Source organism: Achroia grisella, unplaced genomic scaffold, assembly GCF_030625045.1.
Source record: "Achroia grisella isolate CSIRO2021 unplaced genomic scaffold, CSIRO_AGI_Agris_v1 utg918, whole genome shotgun sequence".
NCBI classification, from domain to species: domain Eukaryota; kingdom Metazoa; phylum Arthropoda; class Insecta; order Lepidoptera; family Pyralidae; genus Achroia; species Achroia grisella.
This window is the reverse complement of record NW_026713067.1, coordinates 3,525,171-3,548,220: the sequence shown is the minus strand read 5'-3', so window position 1 is coordinate 3,548,220 and position 23,050 is coordinate 3,525,171. Positions and strand designations below refer to the sequence as shown.

General features: G+C 40.7%; 1 protein-coding gene across 1 annotated transcript; it reads left to right on the top strand.

The window, feature by feature from the left end:
• The first annotated feature begins 1,632 nt into the window (after positions 1-1,632).
• LOC131853986 (calpain-D) lies at positions 1,633-22,586 on the top strand. The gene is made up of 21 exons (XM_059205104.1): positions 1,633-1,874; positions 4,040-4,171; positions 4,955-5,013; positions 5,512-6,814; positions 7,697-7,854; positions 8,914-9,030; positions 10,449-10,602; positions 11,221-11,342; positions 12,350-12,437; positions 12,800-12,942; positions 13,957-14,069; positions 14,507-14,738; positions 15,424-15,623; positions 15,969-16,065; positions 16,520-16,707; positions 17,369-17,631; positions 18,108-18,272; positions 19,367-19,478; positions 20,466-20,738; positions 21,217-21,359; positions 22,310-22,586. Exons 1-21 carry the CDS (start codon positions 1,633-1,635, stop codon positions 22,497-22,499), a joined length of 4,494 nt encoding a protein of 1,497 aa, XP_059061087.1. The 3' UTR covers positions 22,500-22,586.
• The last annotated feature ends 464 nt before the right edge of the window (positions 22,587-23,050 follow it).

The window sequence follows — 23,050 nt, the reverse complement described above, 5'->3', positions numbered from 1 at the left end:
AAATTAATATTACAATATTGATATAACATTGTCTCTGTCTGATGACGGCAATCTGCCACGGTAGCGCCGATACACCATCCCCTTTAGCCAGTAGTCCTCCTTCATGAAGATGGGAACATGTTGGTAGGGACTCGGGGCACAACGCCTTGAAACTCGCGTTGTGACTCAACTCCTGCTGCATCACCCTCGCCTAGTCGGCTATCTACTGGCAAAACACTCAACTAATACATTGCTTTTATTCATTCATAACTTTAAAGCTCTTCTCGATGGAGCTCTTGCCACTTTCCGCGATCTTCCTTCATGCTCTTTAATTCATGATACGACACGAGTCCTTGTCCTTAATTTGTTTGATGTAGCTGTGCCTTGGTCTTCCCCTCCCCCTCTTTCCTTCTATTTGTCAATAATATCTTTCATTGTTTTTATATTTTTGTTAATTTATTTAGTCAGTTTGAATTCTTTAAAAGAAACATAGCATTTATTTACTTATTAAATATTCTTTTTCGGTTGAAGTGTTGATACAGCTGCAAAATCACAGGGTATAGAGGCAAACTCAACTTTAGTCCTCAATATGCCATAGCGTAATTACCTTATGTTTGAACTAATGGATTACTTATTTCATTTACTCAACCAAATTGTAGCAATTTCCATATGTATACAACATACAACTGCACTGGATATATATGTAATGAAATTAATAAAATTTATTAATTTATAGTGCCATCTATGTAAATTTAATTGTACTGACTATGCTCACTTCTGAGGACGGTCATAAAATAGTCTGAAGGAGTACTCATAGATGTCGCTGTACAGCATAAAAATAATATAAAACAAAGAATTTGAATATAATTCAAATTTTGTACTTTTTTATAACAGAATCAGTTGTTTGATGTTCAAATAATCGTATAATTGAATACAAACAATCAATACCTAATTTTTCACTTATTTTTATGTTGCCACTTATAGTATTGTATATTGAATTAGTTTTGATTATTTTTTACTGTATATCGATTTAGAAAAGACGTCGAGCCATCATTATTGATTCAAAAGTATTACTTTTCTCTTTACTAGACTGTTTATTCTATTACTAATTGATTCATCTCTAATTTTGAATAATAGATCAAAGTTTGCAAGAAATTTCATTATTTTTAAAGTCTAGTCTCCAACCAACATTTAATAACATAAGTACCTACATATGTTTTCTCAAAATACGTAACTTTTTAGGTAAAATAATAATAACTACGAATTTAATTTTTTCGATAACAAAGAATTTTTCCGATTTATAGGTACTAGCTACTCGTCTCGGCTTCGCACGGGTATACGTACATGTATATAAATCAGCCTCTTGAATCATTTTATCAATTAAAAAAACCGAAAATAATATTTGCAAATTCTTATTAATTGATTATTTCATCTTTGCAATAAAATATCATGTAATTCTTGGCCAATAAAATGATTAACAATTTCTAATTTCTTGTTCGAAAACCGGCTATTGGGTTGGCAACACCAATGCCTACTTTAAAAAAGTTAAACACAAACAACATGGAGGATCAGCTGTTTTCATTTTTCTTCATTGGATATTTGTTTTTATAAAACCGCGTACTGTTATGGTTTCATAGCCATGTGTGAATTAAAATGGGCTCCATCGCGTCGGTGCTGCAATGGCATTGTCAGACATGTGGCCAAATCAACCCTACGGAGAGTGTGAAGTGTTTAAAATGTTCAACGAAAAGAGTGTCTGGTCATGACAGTGGCCCGTCTAAGGACACATTTAAAGCCGATTCGTCACCGGAACGCACAATTCGTACTGGAAAAAACGAAGTAACTACCCCTGGGTCGGAGCCGATAGTCGTTCCCACGGAAAACAAATTCAATAGGTGAGTTTTTCACACATAACTAGACCCATCCATTGTTGCAAATGTCACTTCAATATCGATTTTTCTTTACCTTTTATTTAGGTTATATTTCTATTGTATTTCATTGTTGCGTAGTCTTTAAGGAAGTTCATTAGATACATTATACATTGTTAGGCTTTCCATTGCGAGGTTTAGTCAGTAATTGAATGAAAATCTAACGTTGATGTTGAAAGTGGGTGTACAATAGTTTTATTCTAATATATATTTTCTATCGAGACTTCTAAAGCATAAAAGAGTATAAAAACTTATATTAATGAAGATGGTATTACTGGTGGGTGAAATTTATATATAAATACGTTTTTTTACATTCATGCTTTAACACCATTATCAATTTTTTTATACCAGTTACATCAATTATTCTGCATGTTCTTTTGTTATTACTATGAATTCGATGTTTTTTCTGCAGTGTGTTCTATATGCCTACAGCTAATTTCATACAGCAAAATGATGCTTTAGATCAATGAAAATCTCAATAAAATCAGAATTATTGATTTAATCAATCAAGTTGTGAAATGTGTACATTGCTTAAGTTAATTATGTTTCAAAAAGCAATAAATAATGTTATTGCAATAGAAAAGAATATTCAAATTACCCTATATGTTCATTCATTCATAATTTAGGAGCTGCTCTTGTAGGTGCGGCTTGCCATTTTCCATGATTTTCCATCAATTAATTGTTGATAGATATGACCCAAGGAAGTTAAAAAAGTTGGAGTTGTATCATATCAACCCTATATACCATATTGACGGGAGGAGGGATTGATAGTAATGTGAATTAATAACCCCGTTAGCGTGGAGATCAATCTGACAGTACATTGCTAATGTATGATGTCACATTGACCTCCATGCGGTTCCTCATGGAAACTATAATGTTAAATTCTTGGTGAATTTGTCATGACGGACTAACTGACATCACCTCATAATCATCTTATCATCCTCCACTGGTGTCCCAGCAGCATATACCGTTAGCAAGTGCACCATTTGATTATCATTCCTGAAAAAGAACCATAGACACATTTGTAGAATATAGAAATTATTGTTCTAAGGATCAATATAATAATAATAATAATCTTTATTTAATTCAAGAGGATCCTTACAACATTATTTATACAATAGGTACACTTTCATAAATTCATTATTGATTTATTTCAATATGACATATATTTTTTAAAATTTTAATAAAATATAGATTTTACATAGAATTTTATATATCACTTTAAGATTAATATTTTGTAATTCTGAATGAATATTAAATTATAAAGAACTGGTAAGAAACTTAACTGATATTTTTTTATAGCCTGGTTTTAATTAAAAGATGAAGCTACCAGCGAAATGACAATACTCACTATAGTTATTTACAATTTGTAAGTTCTTAATACTAATTTTAGCTGAGGTAAAGAAAATAATGAGTACACCTTTTGTTTTCTAAAAAGTAATTTGTCATTTTTAAAAGCATATAAATATATTTTTTTTATTTCTCTCATGCATTTTATATAAATGTAGATACACAGAGCAATTAAGATTATTCTGAGAGGTGGCAATATAGGCCTCTGTGGTAGAACAGTTTAACACACTATGTTACCTTACTTTCTGATGGTCACGAGTTTGATTATTCGCAGAGTGCAAACATTTGTATTCATAATTATAATTGTTTTTATCAGTCTGGATGTTTCCTATGTTTATATACTTATGTATTTATAAAAAATGTATCTATGTATTCATACCAGTTGCCTAGCCTAGATGGCGCTGTATGAATTGTCCTGAGATATTATTTATACTGGAAGAGTATGTGAACAGTACGTTGTTGTGATGAACAGTGGATGGTTGTGTCACTTGTCTAGCCCATAACACAAGCTACTGCTTAGCTTGTACTATATGGCGATGTGTGAATTATTTGTGATATTGGAAGTGTATGTGAATGATTCCATGTTGCAATGGGGTGCCCATATTACTAAATTGACGAGTTGATTTAATTCTGCTGCTTATGCGGTAAGAAGAATTAGACAATTACCAGATGTGGCAATGGCTAAATTTGTCTACTTTAGCTATTTCCATAGCATTATGTCGTATGGTATTTTGTTATGGGGCAAAGCAGCGGATATAACGGTACATTGTTTTGATGTACAGCGGATGGTCGTGCGTGGGTTCTGCGCCGGAACGGAGCCGCGTGTGGCGCTGCGGTTGCGGCCTGAGGAACGTGTCGGCGGCCTGGCGCTGCGCCGCCTGTGATGCACTCGCGCCCCACGCGCCTGTCTACAGGTGCGCCCTTTTTTCTATTTCAACACTTACTATATTTTTAAAACTTTTTTTTCTGACTGACACTGCTTCTCTTAATCTGTGGGTGTATTTTTAGTAATCCGTGTTTTTTGAAAAAGGAAACATATAGATTGAAGACATCACAAATTAATATATACAGGAATGTATTTAAAATAATATATTTCTTCCATCTTCTCTTTCCGTCTTAATCCTTCTGTTGGATTACGAATCCTTATAAATTAATATATAAAAGAGAGAGTGGACTTTATTAATTGAAAAGAAAATAATTAATGGAAAAGGAAGTAAAAATACGATTTCGACCTGGAAGAACGTCTTCCACACTCCGAACACCCCAAAGTAACCAAACTTACTAACCTTTGCTCAGGAACGTCCCGATGTGTAGTACTGTTTAGTGGCCACGCACTCTAGAGTGTATATTTTCATCAAAAACTATATTGTGTTAAATAAATCCTTAATTATCTCGTTTTATGTAGATAAAAATACGGAGCGTCCTTTTAATTCCAGTTCTTATTTTCAATTATTTTATTATTCTTTTTTCGAAATTTAAGTGCCCACATGTTTTTATATGTGGCCAGTATTACCGAGCGCCCTTTGCTCCAGTAAGCAAGCCGGTGATACAATCTGCTTAGACTAAGGAGGTTCGGAATACGGAACACCCTCCTATAACACGGTAGATTTGTTCCACGTTACAGAAAAACGAATATAAGGGCCGCGTTCAAATTTAAAAGAGTATAAAATTTATATTGTCATTGTTACTTGTTTCAGACTTTCTGATGATGAGGATCAAACTTCAGGGATGACGGATAAAGATAAGTCTGCCCAAGGTTAGTCAATATTTATTATAATGTAGAATTTTTTTTGTGATTATAATTTATGCATGTATCACAAATAAACAATGAAGTAAACACTTAATGTTTGCACCTATTCTGTCTGTAGTTATATATTGACCCGTTTGCCATAATATGGTGTTTTTGATGCAACCGTTTTTACTAGATATAGTCTGAGAAAAGATTCAAAACACCGTCGTGCACTGTTTGCCTGTAAACTAAATTATAAAAAGTATTTTTAACTTCCTTACGTATTTGTTTTTTTTTTCTTATCTATCTGCGATCAGATTTTATAGCTATCATTATCTGTCGCTTTGAGTTACCACATTCAATAATGTGGTCCTCCTTTTATATACATCTGCGGTTTTAAATCGTAGCCAGACGTGACCTTTTTAGCCTGCATACGTAATCCCTAGAGTACAAGAGAGTTGTTGCTACGTACGTTACGCATTTGTTATATGTAAAAAACTAATTGACATTCTTTCTGTTTCTTAGACCACACTATGATAAGATCCAACACCCTGGCTGTCCCATCGTATAAGCCTACTTCGAGCTTCGCCGACGGCCGTCCTTTGAATCTTGACTTGCAATCATTGAGGTTGTCCCCCACGCAGCTCACTGACCACGCACACGGTGTGACCAGGTCCCTCTCTCACGGATCTGTGATCAACTCCCAGCAGAAGTGGTGGAAGGTCGACGAGACCAGGGGCACCATCAACAGACCCACGAGTCTTATGGTCTCAGAGAGATTCGGGTACAATACCCATTATAATCCCCGTGAGTCTTTCCTAAGAAGTCTCCACACTGTTACGAGGAAACCGAAAAAGTGCAGCGAGAGCAAGTCAAATTGGGAACTCAATTACGTAAAAGAATATCAAAGGGAACAAAGCAGAGCGTTACATTTGAAGAAGTGGGCTTGTACCAAATGCACGTTAGAGAATTCTGGTATCAGAACCCACTGCGAGGCGTGCTTATCTCCCAGAGCGTTACCATTGGCAAGAATACCCAACTCTAGAGGGTTGAGTGTCACCACTTTAGGAAGACATGAAACTCTAAGTGGTAGGGACGGAGCGACGTCTCTTCCTACATCGGGTGGTGTTATGATCACCGTGCCCGATTGGCCTCAAACTGGAAGTACCACTTTAGGCAGCACTTTCCGTAGATCGATCAGCGCGCAGAATTCTCCAGAAATCCGGCCTACTTACAGAAGATCGTTTTCGGAGCAAACTCACGCTGAGAGGCCAGTTGGCAAAGTGATTTCAAGCAGACGGAGTTTGAACGAGTATCAGCGTTCTCTTGCGAATTACTGCGGCAGTTTAACGAGACCTGACGACGGTAGAAAGGATCTGATTGAAAAGAAAATTGACGAGAACAACGCGGAATTGATTGATAGAGAGTGCAGTTGGGACACGAACGCTGAGGGTGTGATATACGCTTTACCAAACAAAGGTAAATACAAGGACTTGAATTTGCAGCTGCAAGTGAATAATAACGGTACTAGATATTCGTATGTCTCAGTGCAAGATATGAAGAACATGATGAGTAACTCACATAACGAAGTGTTGTACTCGAATGATATTAGTGACGGTGATTACGCTAGGATCGATGAGTTGTTGGGCGCTGAGAACTGTATATCGCCAGTGAGTGAGACGGTGGCAAGTAATATACGGACTTCACACATAGGGGCCCCGGTGCCTAAGGACCCGAGTACGAAAGTGTTCAACATGCTGCCATCGGTCGGGAAAGTGGCCCACAACCCGCGGGACCCGTCTAAAGTGCCTTCATCACAGCAAGCTTCGTAAGTATAACGTTTCAACGTTTTTATAAGATTCATTTGAGAATATTTGAATTTATTGATTGAAAAATTTATATGTTAAATAAGTTACTAAATAGGTAGATTTTTAAATTATTGTTATGCTATTAGCAATAGCTGTTTCTTTACAGTTTCACCAGATCAATATGTGTACCTATATATTTAGAAAAATGCCTTACTCCTATACTAGTACTTTACTCAGTAACAATATTAAAGAAATAATATTGGAATTGTACTTTTTTAATGCGCTTTTTTTTATTGATTATAATAAAGGCTCCAATGGAGGATGATATGATGAACATGAGGTCAGGTCAGTTAGCACATCGCGGCAAATTCACTAGTAATTTATTACGACGGTTTTAAGGTGGAACTGCTTGCAGGTCAACCTGAACTGACATTGCTAGCACTGGGAACAGTCCAGATTACTAAAAATCCCTTTTCCCCTGCACATCACGCATGTCACCATGGTTTACAGGCCAACCACACACGAAAAACCAGGGGAACTGCAACATAGTTTCATGTCGGCATTTTAAGAAGGGATGACCACTTCTTTAAGGTTTAAATATCGTATCATTGTTGGATGCTGAAGATGATTCTACGATGTAGTCGTGGGTGGCAAAAAGTTTCTGGAAAACCGCACTGTGGAGGATCGCCGTTCATCCAGATGATCAGGATGGTATTTCAGTTTCTGGCAGATAGTGCTATGGTGAAATACAGCAGCCGGTATTAATCAGCCGGCATACGCTGAACGAAGGCCTATTTGGTACCACAGATAATGGTCAAAATGGAATTTCAATATTCTAGTTTGTTTATCAAATAAACGTATTTAGTTTCTTTCTAATCTATTCTTTATTAACTGGTGTACAGACGCGAGAATCGCATGTGGCAATGCAACGAGTGCTGGTTCGCGTACAACGCGTGGTGGGCGCGGTGGTGCGACGTGTGCCGCAGTGGCCGTCCGCCGCACGCGCCCGTCACGCTCGCGCACCGCACCGACCGCACCGACCGCACCGACCGGACCGACCGCACCGACCGGACAGACCGCACCGACCGGACGGATCGGACGGATCGGACCGACAGGCACGATCGGCCCGATCGGATGATACCCAACAGGTGTGTTTATATTTTTAGGTGTAGAATCGCATATCCTTAACGTAATACAACTGCGTAACTAACTAACGTAATACAAATTCTGCAAGCGTTTTATCAACTGATTTCATTCATCGCTTCACTCAAGGCACTCGTATCCATTTGCAAATATAAAGTTCCTTAATATTAATGAGCTAACGAGTATGCCTATATTTAAAAAAAAAATCGCTGGTGCCTGTTTTACCTCCATACCGCTATCGAGAGTGCAGCACTGAAGTCGATTCAAAAGAATAAGAATAATTTATTGCTGTTAGTGAAATTATATAAAAGAAAATACATTTAAAGGATACTTCATTAAGGATGGCAAAAGAACCCGGTTCAGCGTATGCCGTCAGCTTATGCTCGTGTGGTGCGCTACCAAATTTAATTATATAAAAATAATCTAAAATGAAACTAGAGTACAATTCAACTATAGTACAAATAAATTTTCATTTTATATCAATAACTTGGCTACAACACTGTTTTATGTTGAACTACAACATGTTTAAATTAACTTTGTTGATGTTCTTAATATTCTATTCAATAAAGATACTATATATTACCTAGATAAAAGCAACATATAATATCTTCAACTTTCTAAAACTGTATAAGGGACCGTCCAAGTAGTACGTAAGCAGATTTATTACAATTATTCACCCCCCCCCCCCCCCATCTCCCTTGTCATCAAAAGTAAGCAAAGTTCGTAAGCAAAGTTCGTATGATTACGTAAATATTTCAATTAATGTATTGTTTTTTTGCAAAGACATTGTGAGGGTTGCCATTCGTGTAGAAAAGTAAATAACTGCCGATGACGTAACGATCATCTAGAGTCCCCTACTCCCCATGTCATAAGCAAAATAAGACACCCTCGCCCTCCCATACTGCTTACGAAATACTTGAACGGCCCCTAAAGTAAATTGTTCTTGAAATGGAAAGTTCCAGATCGATAACATCAGAGGCGAGCAGTAGCAGCAAGTCGTCGGAGTCGACCCGAAATGAGCCGAAGCGACTGACAGTGCCGATCGCATCTCTTGACCACGATCTGAACAGCGACGAGTTGCTGTTTGCCGTTGGTAAGTTAACACTTACTCATTGAACTTGTGTGTGGATAAGTGTAATACATTTTTTTTTCAAATTCGAAATATCTTTATTCAAGTAGGTCTATTACAGACTCTTATTATATGTCAAATCTACCGTCAGTTCGAAATGATTTCGAGATGAGAAGAACTGAAAAGAAACTCAGCTCGTATTATTTTAAAATAAATGTTGTACATGTTTACAATAAGAATTGCGACTCTGAAGTGGCAATGGGCAGGGCACATAGCTCGTAGGACAGATGGCCGTTGAGGCAGTAAAGTCCTCGAGTGGCGACCACGGACCGGAAGACGCAGCGTGGGAAGGCCTCCAGCAAGGTGAAGGCATTGGATGTGAGCAGCGTAGGACCGATCGTCGTGGAGATCTTTGGGGGAGGCCTATGTCCAGCAGTGGACGTCTTCCGGGCTACGATGATGATGATGATGATGATGTTTACAATAATACTCACATATTCATTTTTAAATTTAAATTTGGGAGAATAGAGTGACCACGTATATGATATTGCAAAATAATAATAATTACCCTGGACATTTCACAGTGCCATTTAGTTTCAAATTAAGCAGAGCCTGTGTTATGGGTACTACATACTAAGTTTGGATGTTATAAAAAAATATAATATCTATGTTCTGGAGTAATCACAGCGGATTTTCGGGAATAATGAAATTAAAGACGCAGAGTAACTTGTACGACTTCTATATTTTAACTTAATAAAAACTACAAAATTGTATGAGCACAAATAATACAAAAGTATAATATTTGTGTAAAAATAAATAGTAGGCGTTTTGTCTTCACAACAGTCTACTTGTAACTAAATCAGTCGTATATGAGCTAATAGTAATATTTCAGATGTTGTTATTTAATAGGTTCGTCGTTCTATCACTTTACTTTCGATGGTAGCAGGTTCGATTCTTCGCACGGTACAAACATTCATGAGTATGATTTGGATTGTTTGTATTGTATATTATGTATTTACAAAAATGTATCCATGTATTTATATCAGTGGTCTAGTACCCATAACACAAGCTCTGCTTACCTTGGGACTAGATGGCGTTGTGTTGTTGTTCCAAGAATATTATTAGTGACACACCGATTTACTTCCAATGGTAGCGAGTTCGATCCCTCGCACGGTATAAATAGTTGATATCGGCCTGGCTGTTTTCTATGTATATTATGTATATATTTACGAATATCTAAGTATTGATATCTGTTATCTGACGATCGATAGAGAGTAGTGGAAGAGAATGACATACTGCGCCGCCCCAAATAATGGGATAAAGGCAAGGCAATGATGTCATCTGTTATCTAGTACCCATAACACAAGCTCTTCTCAGCTTTGGGACTGGATAGCGTCGTGTAATAGTCTAGAGATATTGTCATTATGATGGTTCACCAGCAGACTCGTCGGCGCCGGCCGGTGCGGGCGGGCCGGAGCCGGGCGCTGCGGGCGGCGGCGCGCCGTGGTCGTGCGGTCGCTGCACGCTCGAGAACGACGCGGCCGCGGCCGCCTGCGCCGCCTGCGCCGGCTCCAGACCGCCGTCGCTCCACCACTGGTATGCAATGCTCTATTCATTTGCCCTTTCCTAATTCCTTCCCCTACGATCGGGATCCTTACATTCATTAATTACTAGCTGAACCCGCAACGTTGTTTTGCCATATAAATTTAAATCGCTATTAAAAAATAGGGGTCGGTGATAGAAGGGTGAAAATTTAGAGTTGTATGTATTTTTAATGCTACTATATAAAGTAATACAAATATTTCAAAAATTAAAAAAAATAAATTTAGTGGTGGACAGCTTTTATCACTTGGGGGTATAAAAAAAATTATACTGTTTCTTTCCAGTTCTCCTCAATTGTATCTGTAACTGGTCGGAAAATAATATGGATTAATGTAAAAAATGTGACGTTCATAAGCGACTAAAACAGTTGTGCCCACGCCCCACAGGGGGCCGTTTGATTTTTAAGGGGGCCAATTCGAAAATGGACTCCACATAAGTTTAACGCTTTCGCTTCGGGCCTGGCATAAAAAAAAACACGCAAGTTTCTTGTTCGTTCCTCATATGATGAGACAGCTCTTTTAATGAGCGATGGATTAAAAATTATGACTTTTCATTTTAATTTTGAATAAAATGTGTTCTGTTACTATATATGAATAAAAATCTGCATTTCAGGTCGTGTAGTTCATGCACTCTACAGAATCCTTTATCAGCCTCATTATGCCTGGCGTGCAAGACTCCGCCAGTACCCAAACACGGTGTACCAGGGTCTTCCTCGGATGCCAATTGCAGTGTTGGTATGTACCTAATACGAGTATATAGAGTTATACATAATTAACAAATCTCAAACTTGTCTTTGTAAAATAAAATTAAAAAGAAGATGACTTGAAACAAATGCGCTATCATGCGCGTATGATCACAAAAAATAGTGAATTCGCTTTCCCGCGCTAAATCGCGCGCATTCCTGAACGCGTGTGAAAGAACGTGTCATGTAAAAGCACCTATTATGGTCAGGTCGCTCAGAGTTTGCGTTTCTGACAGGACGGGATCGAATTGGCGATGTAACTTTAACTTCCGTACGTACATAGTTTTTAAAAGTCAAACCACATCAAACTGCGCTGTTTCAAGGTTATTTGGTCACATCACTACAAAAAAACACAGTTGACATAAACTTGAAACAGTGCAGTTTGATGTGGTTTGACTTTTAAAAGTTTTTACAATTTAGAATAGCCCAAAATTAATATAAGTTGCAATAATTATGAAATAATGTTATCACTCGTTAATAAGGCATATTTAAAATTTTGCCGTAAATTGTACGTCAGTTCAAAGTTACATCGCCAATTCGATCGACCTGTCAGAAATGCTAACTCTGAGCGGTCGAGCTGTAGCTATACTACTTGTTTGTACGATTTGTTTTTATACATAGTTGTTCAAAATCTACCCTGTATCATCGTAAGCACAGATATTATATTATATTAGAGTCCGTTAGTTTTCTGTTCCCGCGCGTTCCCTTCCCCTCCCTAATAAGTAACAAACGGACCGTACAGCGGCCTTGACGCGCGCGCGCATTTGTTGTGAATTGAAATAAATTAGAACTGTGTTAAACCTACTGTGAACCTGTGAAAGTGTGTGAAAGCTAGCGAAGATATCTTCGAGACCCTGAAGCCCAAGAAATCCGCAGAACCATACAGGTACGAAACTGACGCTTCCCTAATATTTTGGTAGCAGAGTAGTTTCCCAAACATAGTGTTACATAGCTTTTGGTTACTAAATAAATAACTAACGACTGGTTATTATGCAGTAGGTCGCAGTCCGTCCCCGCGACGATCACGGCACACTCCGGCCCTACCGCGGCGAGGCTCCAGACAGAAAACTCCACCGCCTGAACCCAAGTCAGTTGTATTTTATTTTATATATACTAGCTCATACCTGTGACTTTGCTCGCGATAGCAAACGCCAAGTAATATGTAATAACATCTGTAATATATATATATGGTTTACATAAGTGTAAAAAGTAGGGTTCTGTACAAATAGGAAGGTAAAAAAGTGCGGTTATATTCTGTTAGGAAGGTGCGGTTTTGTTCAGATTGGAAGGTTAAAAACTGGGGATCTGTTTAGTGAGGATGGTTTCAGATGGGAAGATATAAAAGTGCAAATTCTGTTCTGGTAGGAATGTCAAAAAGTGCTCTTGTGTTGAGATAGGAAGGTGTGGTTCTGATTCGATGGGAATGTAAAAAGTGCGTTATCTGTCCAGGTCGGAGGGTGCGGAGTGGTCGTGCGGCGAGTGCACGTTCGCGAACAGTGCGGGCGCGGCCGCCTGCGACATGTGTCAGACGCCGCGCCCCCGCCCCCTGCCCCCCGCCCACCCCGCGCACGACGCCGCGGACGACGACGAACGTCAGTACACACTCATATAGTAGGCCGCCAGTACCCCCCGCCCCCTGCCCCCCGCCCACCCCGCGCACGACGCCGCGGACGACGACGAACGTCAGTACACACTCATATAGTAGGCCGCCAGTACCCCCCGCCCCCTGCCCCCCGCCCACCCCGCGCACGACGCCGCGGACGACGACGAACGTCAGTACACACTCATATAGTAGGCCGCCAGTACCCCCCGCCCCCTGCCCCCCGCCCACCCCGCGCACGACGCCGCGGACGACGACGAGCGTCAGTACACACTCATATAGTAGGCCGCCAGTACCCCCCGCCCCCTGCCCCCCGCCCACCCCGCGCACGACGCCGCGGACGACGACGAGCGTCAGTACACACTCATATAGTAGGCCGCCAGTACCCCCCGCCCCCTGCCCCCCGCCCACCCCGCGCACGACGCCGCGGACGACGACGAGCGTCAGTACACACTCATATAGTAGGCCGCCAGTACCCCCCGCCCGCGTGGACCGGTGCCCAGTCGTTCCCGCGCACGACGCCGCGGACGACGACGAGCGTCAGTACACACTCATATAGTAGGCCGCCAGTACCCCCGCCCCCTGCCCCCCGCCCACCCCGCGCACGACGCCGCGGACGACGACGAGCGTCAGTACACACTCATATAGTAGGCCGCCAGTACCCCCCGCCCCCCTGCCCCCTGCCCCCCGCCCACCCCGCGCACGACGCCGCGGACGACGACGAGCGTCAGTACACACTCATATAGTAGGCCGCCAGTACCCCCCGCCAGTACCCCCTGCTCGCATAATACCGCGCATATTGCAATATTTGTTGTCATTACACACTCATTTAGTGGCCAGATTCCCCCGGAGAGAGACAAGAGACCCCTCCAATGCGCACGACGCCGCGGACGACGACGAGCGTCAGTACACACTCATATAGTAGGCCGCCAGTACCCTGCCAGTACCCCCTGCTCGCATAATACACTACATATTGCAATATTTGTTGTCATTCTTTCCTTTACAGTGGAAGATTCAGACGGAGAGAGACAAGAGACGACTCCAATGGAGATATTGCGGCTGAGGGAAGAAAGTCACGCCTGGACTCAGTGGCAGGAGGTGCTGGCACAGTGTGCTGCGGTAAGTTCCTCGTACCTTCTACATTTTCCACTAGTTGACCCGTGCCACTTCGTCTGCATCACACATACTTAACATTTAATATTATATTTCGCCCAATTTACATATATTTTTACATTAGGTATAATATGCCTATGTAATATTCTGAGCTTGTGACCACGGCTAGTGCAACCTAATCGAAACATCGAGAAAAGACCTTTATTTGCCATAAAATTATTCGTGTTAAGACCCGGTTAATAATATAAATTCGTTAGATAAAAGATAGCTTATGTCCCGTCTTGTAATACTAATGTAATCCTTCCGTCCATCCGTTCCGTCTTATAATAGTAATGTGTACATATAATTTCAAAATTGACTCAGCCATTTAGTCTTGAAAAGATAACAAACAAACAAACCCATTTCCGTATGTCTACCATTAGCATGCTAGTGTATGTATACAGACGGGCGAGCCGTACGTGGACGAGTCGTTCCCGGCGAGCCCGCGGTCGCTGTACTACGGCGGGTCGAGCGGCGGCGCATCCGGCGGGCCGGGTGGCACGGCCGGGCCGGCCGACCGCGCGGACGGCGGCGCGGCCGCGCGCTGGCTGCGGCCCCACCAGATACACGTGGACGCAGACCCGCGCCTGCCCTGGGTCGTCTTCAGGGACCCCAAGCCATCCGATATATCCCAGGGTAAGCATGAGTTCCTTCGTCTTTGTAGACAGCGCTGGGACTTGACTTGGCACGAGAGGAGTTAATGCATCCAGCCGGCCGGACGTTATTTGTACTCGTAGCACCTGTTTGCACTATAGCTTGGCTTCTCTGGCGGGGCTAGTGACTTTGCATCCGGCCAAGTGAGCGCATGGACGCATATGCGCAGGTGGGGTTGCCATGACCATCTCCAGAGACCACAAGCCGTCGGATATAATATAGGGCAAGCACGCGTTCCTTCGTTTTTATACTCGAGAACTCCCGCTGCACTATAGCTTGGTTTGACTTCGACGTTAGTGGCGTTGTACCCGACAGGCGAGGTGAGCGCAGACCCGAGCCTGTCCTGGGTCGTCCTCAGGGATCGCAGGGTAAGCACGGGTTCCTTCGTCTTAGCATTGGTGAGTGCCCGACACTATTGCTTGGCTTGACTTAGGCGGAGTTGATGACACTGCTTCCAGTGGACCGGATGTTCTTTGTACTCTTGAGCACCCACTTGCACTACAGCTTGGCTTGACTCGAACGGAAATAGGGCATCCGGCGGGACACGTGAGTATATACGCATATACGCCTGCCATGGATCAACAGAATTTGAAGACATCAAAAATACTTGAACATTATTTCGTGTTCACTAAAATGCATTTTAAAATGTATTACTCCGCATTTCTAGGTGTACTTGGCAATTGCTGGCTGCTATCAGCTCTGGCGGTACTTGCTGAACGGTCGTCACTAGTCCGAGGTGTCGTGGTCCGCGGGGACCCCAGCGTGGGTGCGTACCAACTGCGGCTGTGCAAGGACGGTAGGTGGCTGACGGTCACCGTCGATGACTTGTTACCGGCCAATAAGAAGGGACATCTTGTCTACTCGCAGGTATGTAGACCATTAACTTTGGACGGTCGACTTAAAACTAGGAATAATAAGAATAATTTTTATGTGTCGTTTCTACATCAATATTATATAAAAGAAAAATTTTAATTTCTTGTATATTTGTCATTACATACAAATATACAAAAAAATCAAATATTTCTTATAAATTAAATATTGTTTCTTATAAATTAAGTATTGATTCGTAATTTCGTAGTATGAGTAGATTATTTTATTAGTATCTTTTGAATTTCTTGATTCTATCTATCGATGATATATATTTTCAATAATCAGTGCGATTTATTGAAATCAATATTATTATCCTAATAAATAAATAAACTTTTCTTCCAGGCAAAGAGAAAACAGTTATGGGTGCCGTTAATAGAGAAGGCAGTAGCGAAGTTACACGGGTGCTACGAAGCTCTGGTCTCCGGGAGAGCTATAGAAGGTAAGTCAATTTTAATTTATAAAATATTGGCTGTCCCGCTCAACTTCGTCTGCAACACACTTACTTTACATTTATCATTATATTTCGCCCAATTATATTTAAATTATAGCCTAAATGTTATTCTGATGTATAAGCTATATTACTGTAAAGTTTTATAAAATCACAAGGACGTACATAGACATATTTTCTTTCAAAATTGCAAAGGAAGTCACAGGTAATTGCAAGTCTTACTAATATTGTAGATTCGTGAGTATATGTGTAATTATAGATGTTACTATTTCATGGAAAAACTACTGAATGGATTTCAGTGAAACTGTACAATAATATAGCTCATACATCAGAATAACACATGCTTAAACATGTGAACGATACCGCGGGGATACCTATTACCTGTATATATGGCAAAAGTGAACAAAACAAATGACGTACTGTGAATGGTGACGACGCGTCGTAGGGCTGTGCACGCTGACGGGCGCGCCGTGCGAGTCTGTGTCGCTGCAGGCGGGCGGCGGGGCGGGCGGCGGCGCGGGGGGCGGGCTGCCGCTCGAGCAGCTCGACCGCGACCTCGTGTGGGCGCAGCTGCTCTCCTCGCGGCAGGCCTGCTTCCTCATGGGCGCCAGCTGCGGCGGCGGCAACATGAAGGTATCGCATAACTTTGGCCATCGATTGTGGGTTCCATTAAATTGTGGTAGATAAATTATTGGCAGATCTAATATTTTTCGGCTTCGGTGCCGCATAGCACTTTTGCTGTGTCTTTTCTTGAGCGCGTGCCACATGATGTCCTTTCGTACTCCGTTTCCAGTGCTAGTGATGCAAGAATTCTCGCAGCCTCTAAAATTGTCCTTCAAAGACACCCAGTCTTAGTACAGTGGAAGGTCAATTTAACAATCAGTTGGTGTCGGTTTTGAAGTCAGTTGAAGGGGCCCACTTTATTGATGTTTTTTTTTTTATAATTCATACAGCGGTCATCAGTAAGCAGTACCAAGCTAAGCAGAGCTTGTGTTATACATACTAGACAACTGATGAAAATAGTTCGATATTTTTTTTGTAAATAAATATATAATATGTATAGAAAACACCTAGACTCTCAGAATACAAATGTTTGTACTGTACGAGGAATCAAATCCGCGACTATTCGAAATAAAGTGGTGTGCCAAATCGCTATGTACACATAAAAAAAACATCCAGACCTATAAAAACAATCACACCCACGAATACAAATGTTTGTACCGTGCGAGGAATCGAACCCGCGACCTGTGAAGCGGTGCTCGAAACCGCTAGACCGCCGAGGCCGTACCTACAGGTGGACGAGGAGGAGTACCAACGACTGGGTCTGCGGCCGCGGCACGCGTACTCCGTGCTGGACGTGGCGGAGCGCGCGGCGGCGCGGCTGCTGCGCCTGCGCAACCCGTGGGGACACTACGCGTGGCGCGGGGACACGCCGCGCGCGCCCCGCGAGCCCCGCGAGCCCCGCGACGCCCGCGAGCCCCGCGACCAGCGCGAGCCCCGCGACGCGCGCGACCACGACCAGGGCGTCTTCTGGATCAGCTTCGACGACGTGCTCAAGTAAACTTTTTCATATCCCTGGATAATTCACGCACATCTACGACGACGTGCTCGAGTAAACTTCACATTCATTTATTATTAATAATAATCCTGGACAAATCGCATTCCGTCATCTTCGACGACATGTCCAAGTAAACTTCACCGTCATTTAATAATGACTAGCTCTGCCCGCGACTTCGTCCACGTGGAAAAGTGACCTTGACAAAAATGATAAAAAATATTTAATAATTTAACCCAAAAAAAATACAGAAAAAAGTTACATCGTTCTAGCACCAAATATGACGAATTTTCATACAAACTTTTGTAAATATTATATATACATAGAAAACACTCAGACCGATACAAACAATCATTAATGTAAATGTGTGTATCGTGCGAGAAATCGAACCGGCGACCATCAAAGTAAAGCGGTGTGCTAAACCACTAAATCACTGGCCGTCAAGTACTAAGTAACAAAATTAACACTCTCTTTTCAGATATTTCGACTGCATAGATATATGCAAAGTGCGAGTCGGCTGGCACGAGGTGCGGTTGGCCGGCATACTACCGCCTATGTCGTCTACAAGACACTTAACTTGTCTATTGCTGACCGCTACACAACCCACCGAAGTTGATTTCACACTGTTCCAGGAAGGCCAGAGGTGACTAAGAAATATATCTTCTTTATAAAATTCTAGTGTCACAGTTTTCGTTCCCATACTCCTCCGAAACGGCTTGACCGATTCTCATGAACGAATATATAACGGAAAGATGTCGAGGATATAGTTCAAGAAACGTGAGAAAGAGTTACAAATATCTATACTTGTTACTGTTTGATAAAACAGAAAGACACCGTCGATACATTGTTTCGTTTAGTGATGGGACTTATTGGAACCCACTCTTAAGTGGGGTCTTACTGTATTATTTGTGATCACACTTTCGCGCGTGATAGCCCGTGTGATTCGTGTCTTTTTTATTATTAGAATAGAAAAGAATAGAAAATCATTTATTCAAATAAACTTAATTTAAGCACTTTTGAATAGTCAACATTTTTTTAAATCTACCGCTTATTCGGAAAGCAATCTCATCACAAGGAGAATAAGCAAGAAACTTGTGTGTTGCTCTTTTAAACAATCCTTGCAAGTTCACATTTTACAAGTCGTAACGTGTGAATACAAACTACCAACCAGCACTAATTTATTTAGGCTCAAATGTAAAAACACAATAAGATTAAATCAGTCGTAGTGATAAGAACAGACCATTCCCTACAAGCAGCACTCGTTCACGAATATGCCGGATGAGCCAGTCATCACTGCGCTCGACCATATTTTAGGGAGCCCAATGTACCGGCCCACCACGCCGCCACATGTCTGGACATTTTAGTGAGCATGACTACTCATTCCACTCGACCACGTCACAGCTACAAAATTTACTATATGGTAGTTACAGTATTCGCACTTTACATGAGGATGCATGCGGCAATCAATACAAAAGCCGCTACGCTATCATATATCAAGAAAGCAGTATGAAAAATAAATTATAACGTTCTCCGCAAATAAACTAATACTTGCTATATATTGCTATCATCTATAAATTCATCTATCCTATAATAGGCTTTTTTACATAACATTTGTTTAATATAAAATTTGATTATTCCATACAGTTTATTTTCCAAAGATTTTTATTTCTCTAAATAGATTAATTTATCTAAATATCGCCAATGTATCATTCTTATGTTACATTTTTAATATTCCAGGAATTCTGCCAAAAGCCAGCGCTCGCAGCTGGATCTCTGCGTGGTGGTGTTTAGGACCCGGTCGGGCCCTACCGCTCAGGTCGGGAAGCTGGTCGTACACAGCAAGAGACAGGTATGTAGATGGCCTTTTTAGTCTCCTCTTGTTACGGCAATTTGTGTCATTAGTCATTTTTTAGTTTTTTTTATAAAGCAGGGAAGTTGACGCACATGATATGATCTCAATTGTGATGATTTTCGATTTTTTTTTATGTATTTCGAGGAATTTAGGAAACGGTGTCTACACATGTCTACATTATCAGGCACTTCATGTGTGGCCACTTCGGAAAAACTCTGTATCAAATGTTCACATCGATATTGTCGAAAAATCTGATATTTAAAAATATTAGAAGAAGGTAGTTTCATTATTACTCGGTATCGTTCAACTAGTTGCGTATAACCCCCACTCATATCTTCTCTGTATAAAATGGAGGATTTTTGTTAACCACGGCAATCGGTCTGGTTGTATTTTAAATGATAAAGTGAATTGTATTAGAGACATAGTTAAATTAATGTTATACAGTTGTTATTTTACTATAATACATACTTTTACTAGTTGATATATCTTACACAAATAATATCTCATTCTGCAATGCAAAATAGCTTTCTAGAAAGTCTTAAATCTACTAAACTTCACTTAAATAATAATATATTTGGTTTTATGTCTAACAATGACTTTTAATATTTATAATAATTGCTAATATCTTAACAATATTATAAATACGAAAGTTTGTAAGTATGGATGTTTGTTATTCTTTCACGCAAAAACTACTGAACGGTTTCTGATGAAACTTTACAGTAATATAGCTTATACATCAGAATAACACGTAGGCTATGATTTTAAAAGATATTATGTAAATTGGGCGAAATATAATGATAAATGTTATGTAAGTGTGATGCAGAGGAAGTAAATCAGCAGGTCAGTTAGGAAAATATTAAGAATGACACACATATTTACACATAATTTTATTTTTGACAATATGATTCCAGGCTCGTGTTAGTTGGCTTTTTCCATTAATGATACGTACTGATCTTTTTTGTAGCTTAAGAATTTGTTGTACAGGTACGCGGCTTTGTTGGCTGCCATAAAATGCTGGAGAAAGGCTTCTACCTGGTCGTGTGCCTGGCCTTCAATCACTGGCATACCGGCCTTGAGTTAGCGGACAGTTCGGCCTGGCCCCGCCACGTGCTCGCAGCCCATTCCTCGAAGCCACTCACCGTTGAGAGGCCCTCACTTCACCCCCACATCTTAGCTGATGCGATTATAGGTCTCACATTGGCTAGAGGGCAGAGACATGAAGGGAGACAGGGCATGACTGCTTATTATCTAACAAAGGTAAAGAACCAGACTAAATATTAAATAAAATATATACAGACGGCCTCATTGGTCTAGCGGTTCAGCACACTGATTTACTTCTGATGGTCGCGTGTTCAATTTCTCGGAACGGTACAAACATTCATGAGTAAGATTGTTGGTATCGGTCAATATGTTTTCTATGTACATTACGTACACAAAATGTATATATACTAGTTGTCTAGTACACATATCACAAACTCTGCTGATATTGGGACTAGATGGCGCTATGTGAAATGTCGTGAGATACTACTAGTATAGTACATATAGTAGTATTGCTATGTGCAATAAACTTTACTATTATATATTACACGATTTATCGCCCGATTAGTTCGGTCGATACGTCGGCCAATTGTATTTACAAGCAGATCTACCCAACTGAATGGAAGCACACTACAGCGTGTTCCCAATTATTTAAATTGGTGCTGTTTGTACACTCATATTTATTTTGTTGTTATAGGGTTGGGCAGGACTTGTGGTGATGGTCGAGAACAGACACACAGACAAGTGGATACACGTCAAGTGTGATTGCCAGGAGAGCTACAACGTGGTCTCCACCAGGGGTGAATTGAAGACTATAGATTCTGTCCCACCATTGCACAGGTATTTGTATTGCTAACTTAGATACAGTTTTAGCATAAGATTTTGGTATATTTAAAGTATTTGATGTATCTTTACTAATTCTTTACATAGGATAAAATGAAGTCGTACGTATATACGTGTATGGTTATAAGAGTAGAGGAAGGCTGAAAAAGAGATGGATGGACTGTGTGAAAGATGATATGCTAAGAAAGCGAGTAAATAACGAGATGACTGCGAACAGGGATGACTGACTGTCTGATCTTCCGCACCTCCTAGGGAGGTGAAGGTTGAGGCCTCGGGGCGAACCCATTGCCCCGGCATCTACTCTGGGGTTAACAACCCTGGGTGGCTGGATCAAAGCACCTAGGCAAGTGTACATAAAAAAAAAAGAAATAAAGAAAAACTGCTTAAAGCTTACTATACGTTCTGCCATACTGGGGGACAATTTTTTTTCCTTTTGTGTTCTTTTGTTTTATTTTATGTATTTATCCAAGTATGGCATTTAGAAATATGCCTAAGCTACTTCGTGTCTCTCTCGCCAAGGGAACAGGGATGACTGGAAGAGAAAAACGTATTACAACAATGTCAAATAATGTCAACTTTGTTAATTGTCATATCAGCGAATATAAGATTGTCTATGCTGTTATCAAAGTAATCTATATATTAATACGTGAAGCAAATCTGACAATAGAACCTAATTTACAAACTTATATTTTTTTTTTGTATTTTTGTGTACTACAATCTGTCACAACTGAACATTAGTAGTATGTTTGTTGGGTTATCTCGTCGTGACAGGCTCGGTATGTGTTACACACATCCTACTTTACTTTACATATGCACTGTTTATTTGACAAGGTCCTGAGGCATTTTGAGTTTTAGTCTGCGATTAGATTTCTCTCACTTTCATCAGTGTCTTTGCCAAACTTATAATTATTTATGGTCAAATTAATATAAATACACAACCTTCACAGGCAAGTGATTATAGTCCTGACTCAACTGGAAGGTAGCGGCGGCTTCTCAATAGCTCATCGTCTGACGCACCGTCTAGCTGCCGGCGCCAGGCTCCAGGACTGGGCTCCAGCATCAGACGACGAGCCGCGCCACAGGCCGCCTCTAGCACGAAGACTTTACGGCCTCCACGCTCCCAGACTTATCACATAGGCATTAAGGTCGGAAATTGATTGTGCTATAGTTAGTATTGTACAGCCGTTTTAATATTAACCGTCTTTTTCTACACACGACTACAACTTTCATGGAGGGTATATGATAGTTTATTAAGATATAAGTGCGCTATGATGGTTATAACACACGTAGTGGAGGCGAGGGCGTAATAGAGCCGAGAGTTTAGAAAGCATGTATATCGTACGTTTTTCAACACACTTGATTTTAAATCTGTGACTAAAGCTGTAATGCACACTGTTGCTTTCTTTCAGTTTTACTTTTTTTGAACAGCGTACTGCCTACTAGCGCCGCGTGGCGATCAGTTTAAATTTTTTTTAAAAAATAATTAGTAGTGCGGTTATAGAATATAACTTAATTACTTTCGTTTATAACGCACGCGTATTTATGAGCTGCTTTATACATCGAAAACCGGTGAAATTCGATTCACATTACTGGCAAGTGTGTTGAAATTTCGTAGGATCGGCAACTCGCACGTGACACTCCATGTGTTTCCGACATCCATAGCCGTTTACCATCAAATAATTTACTTG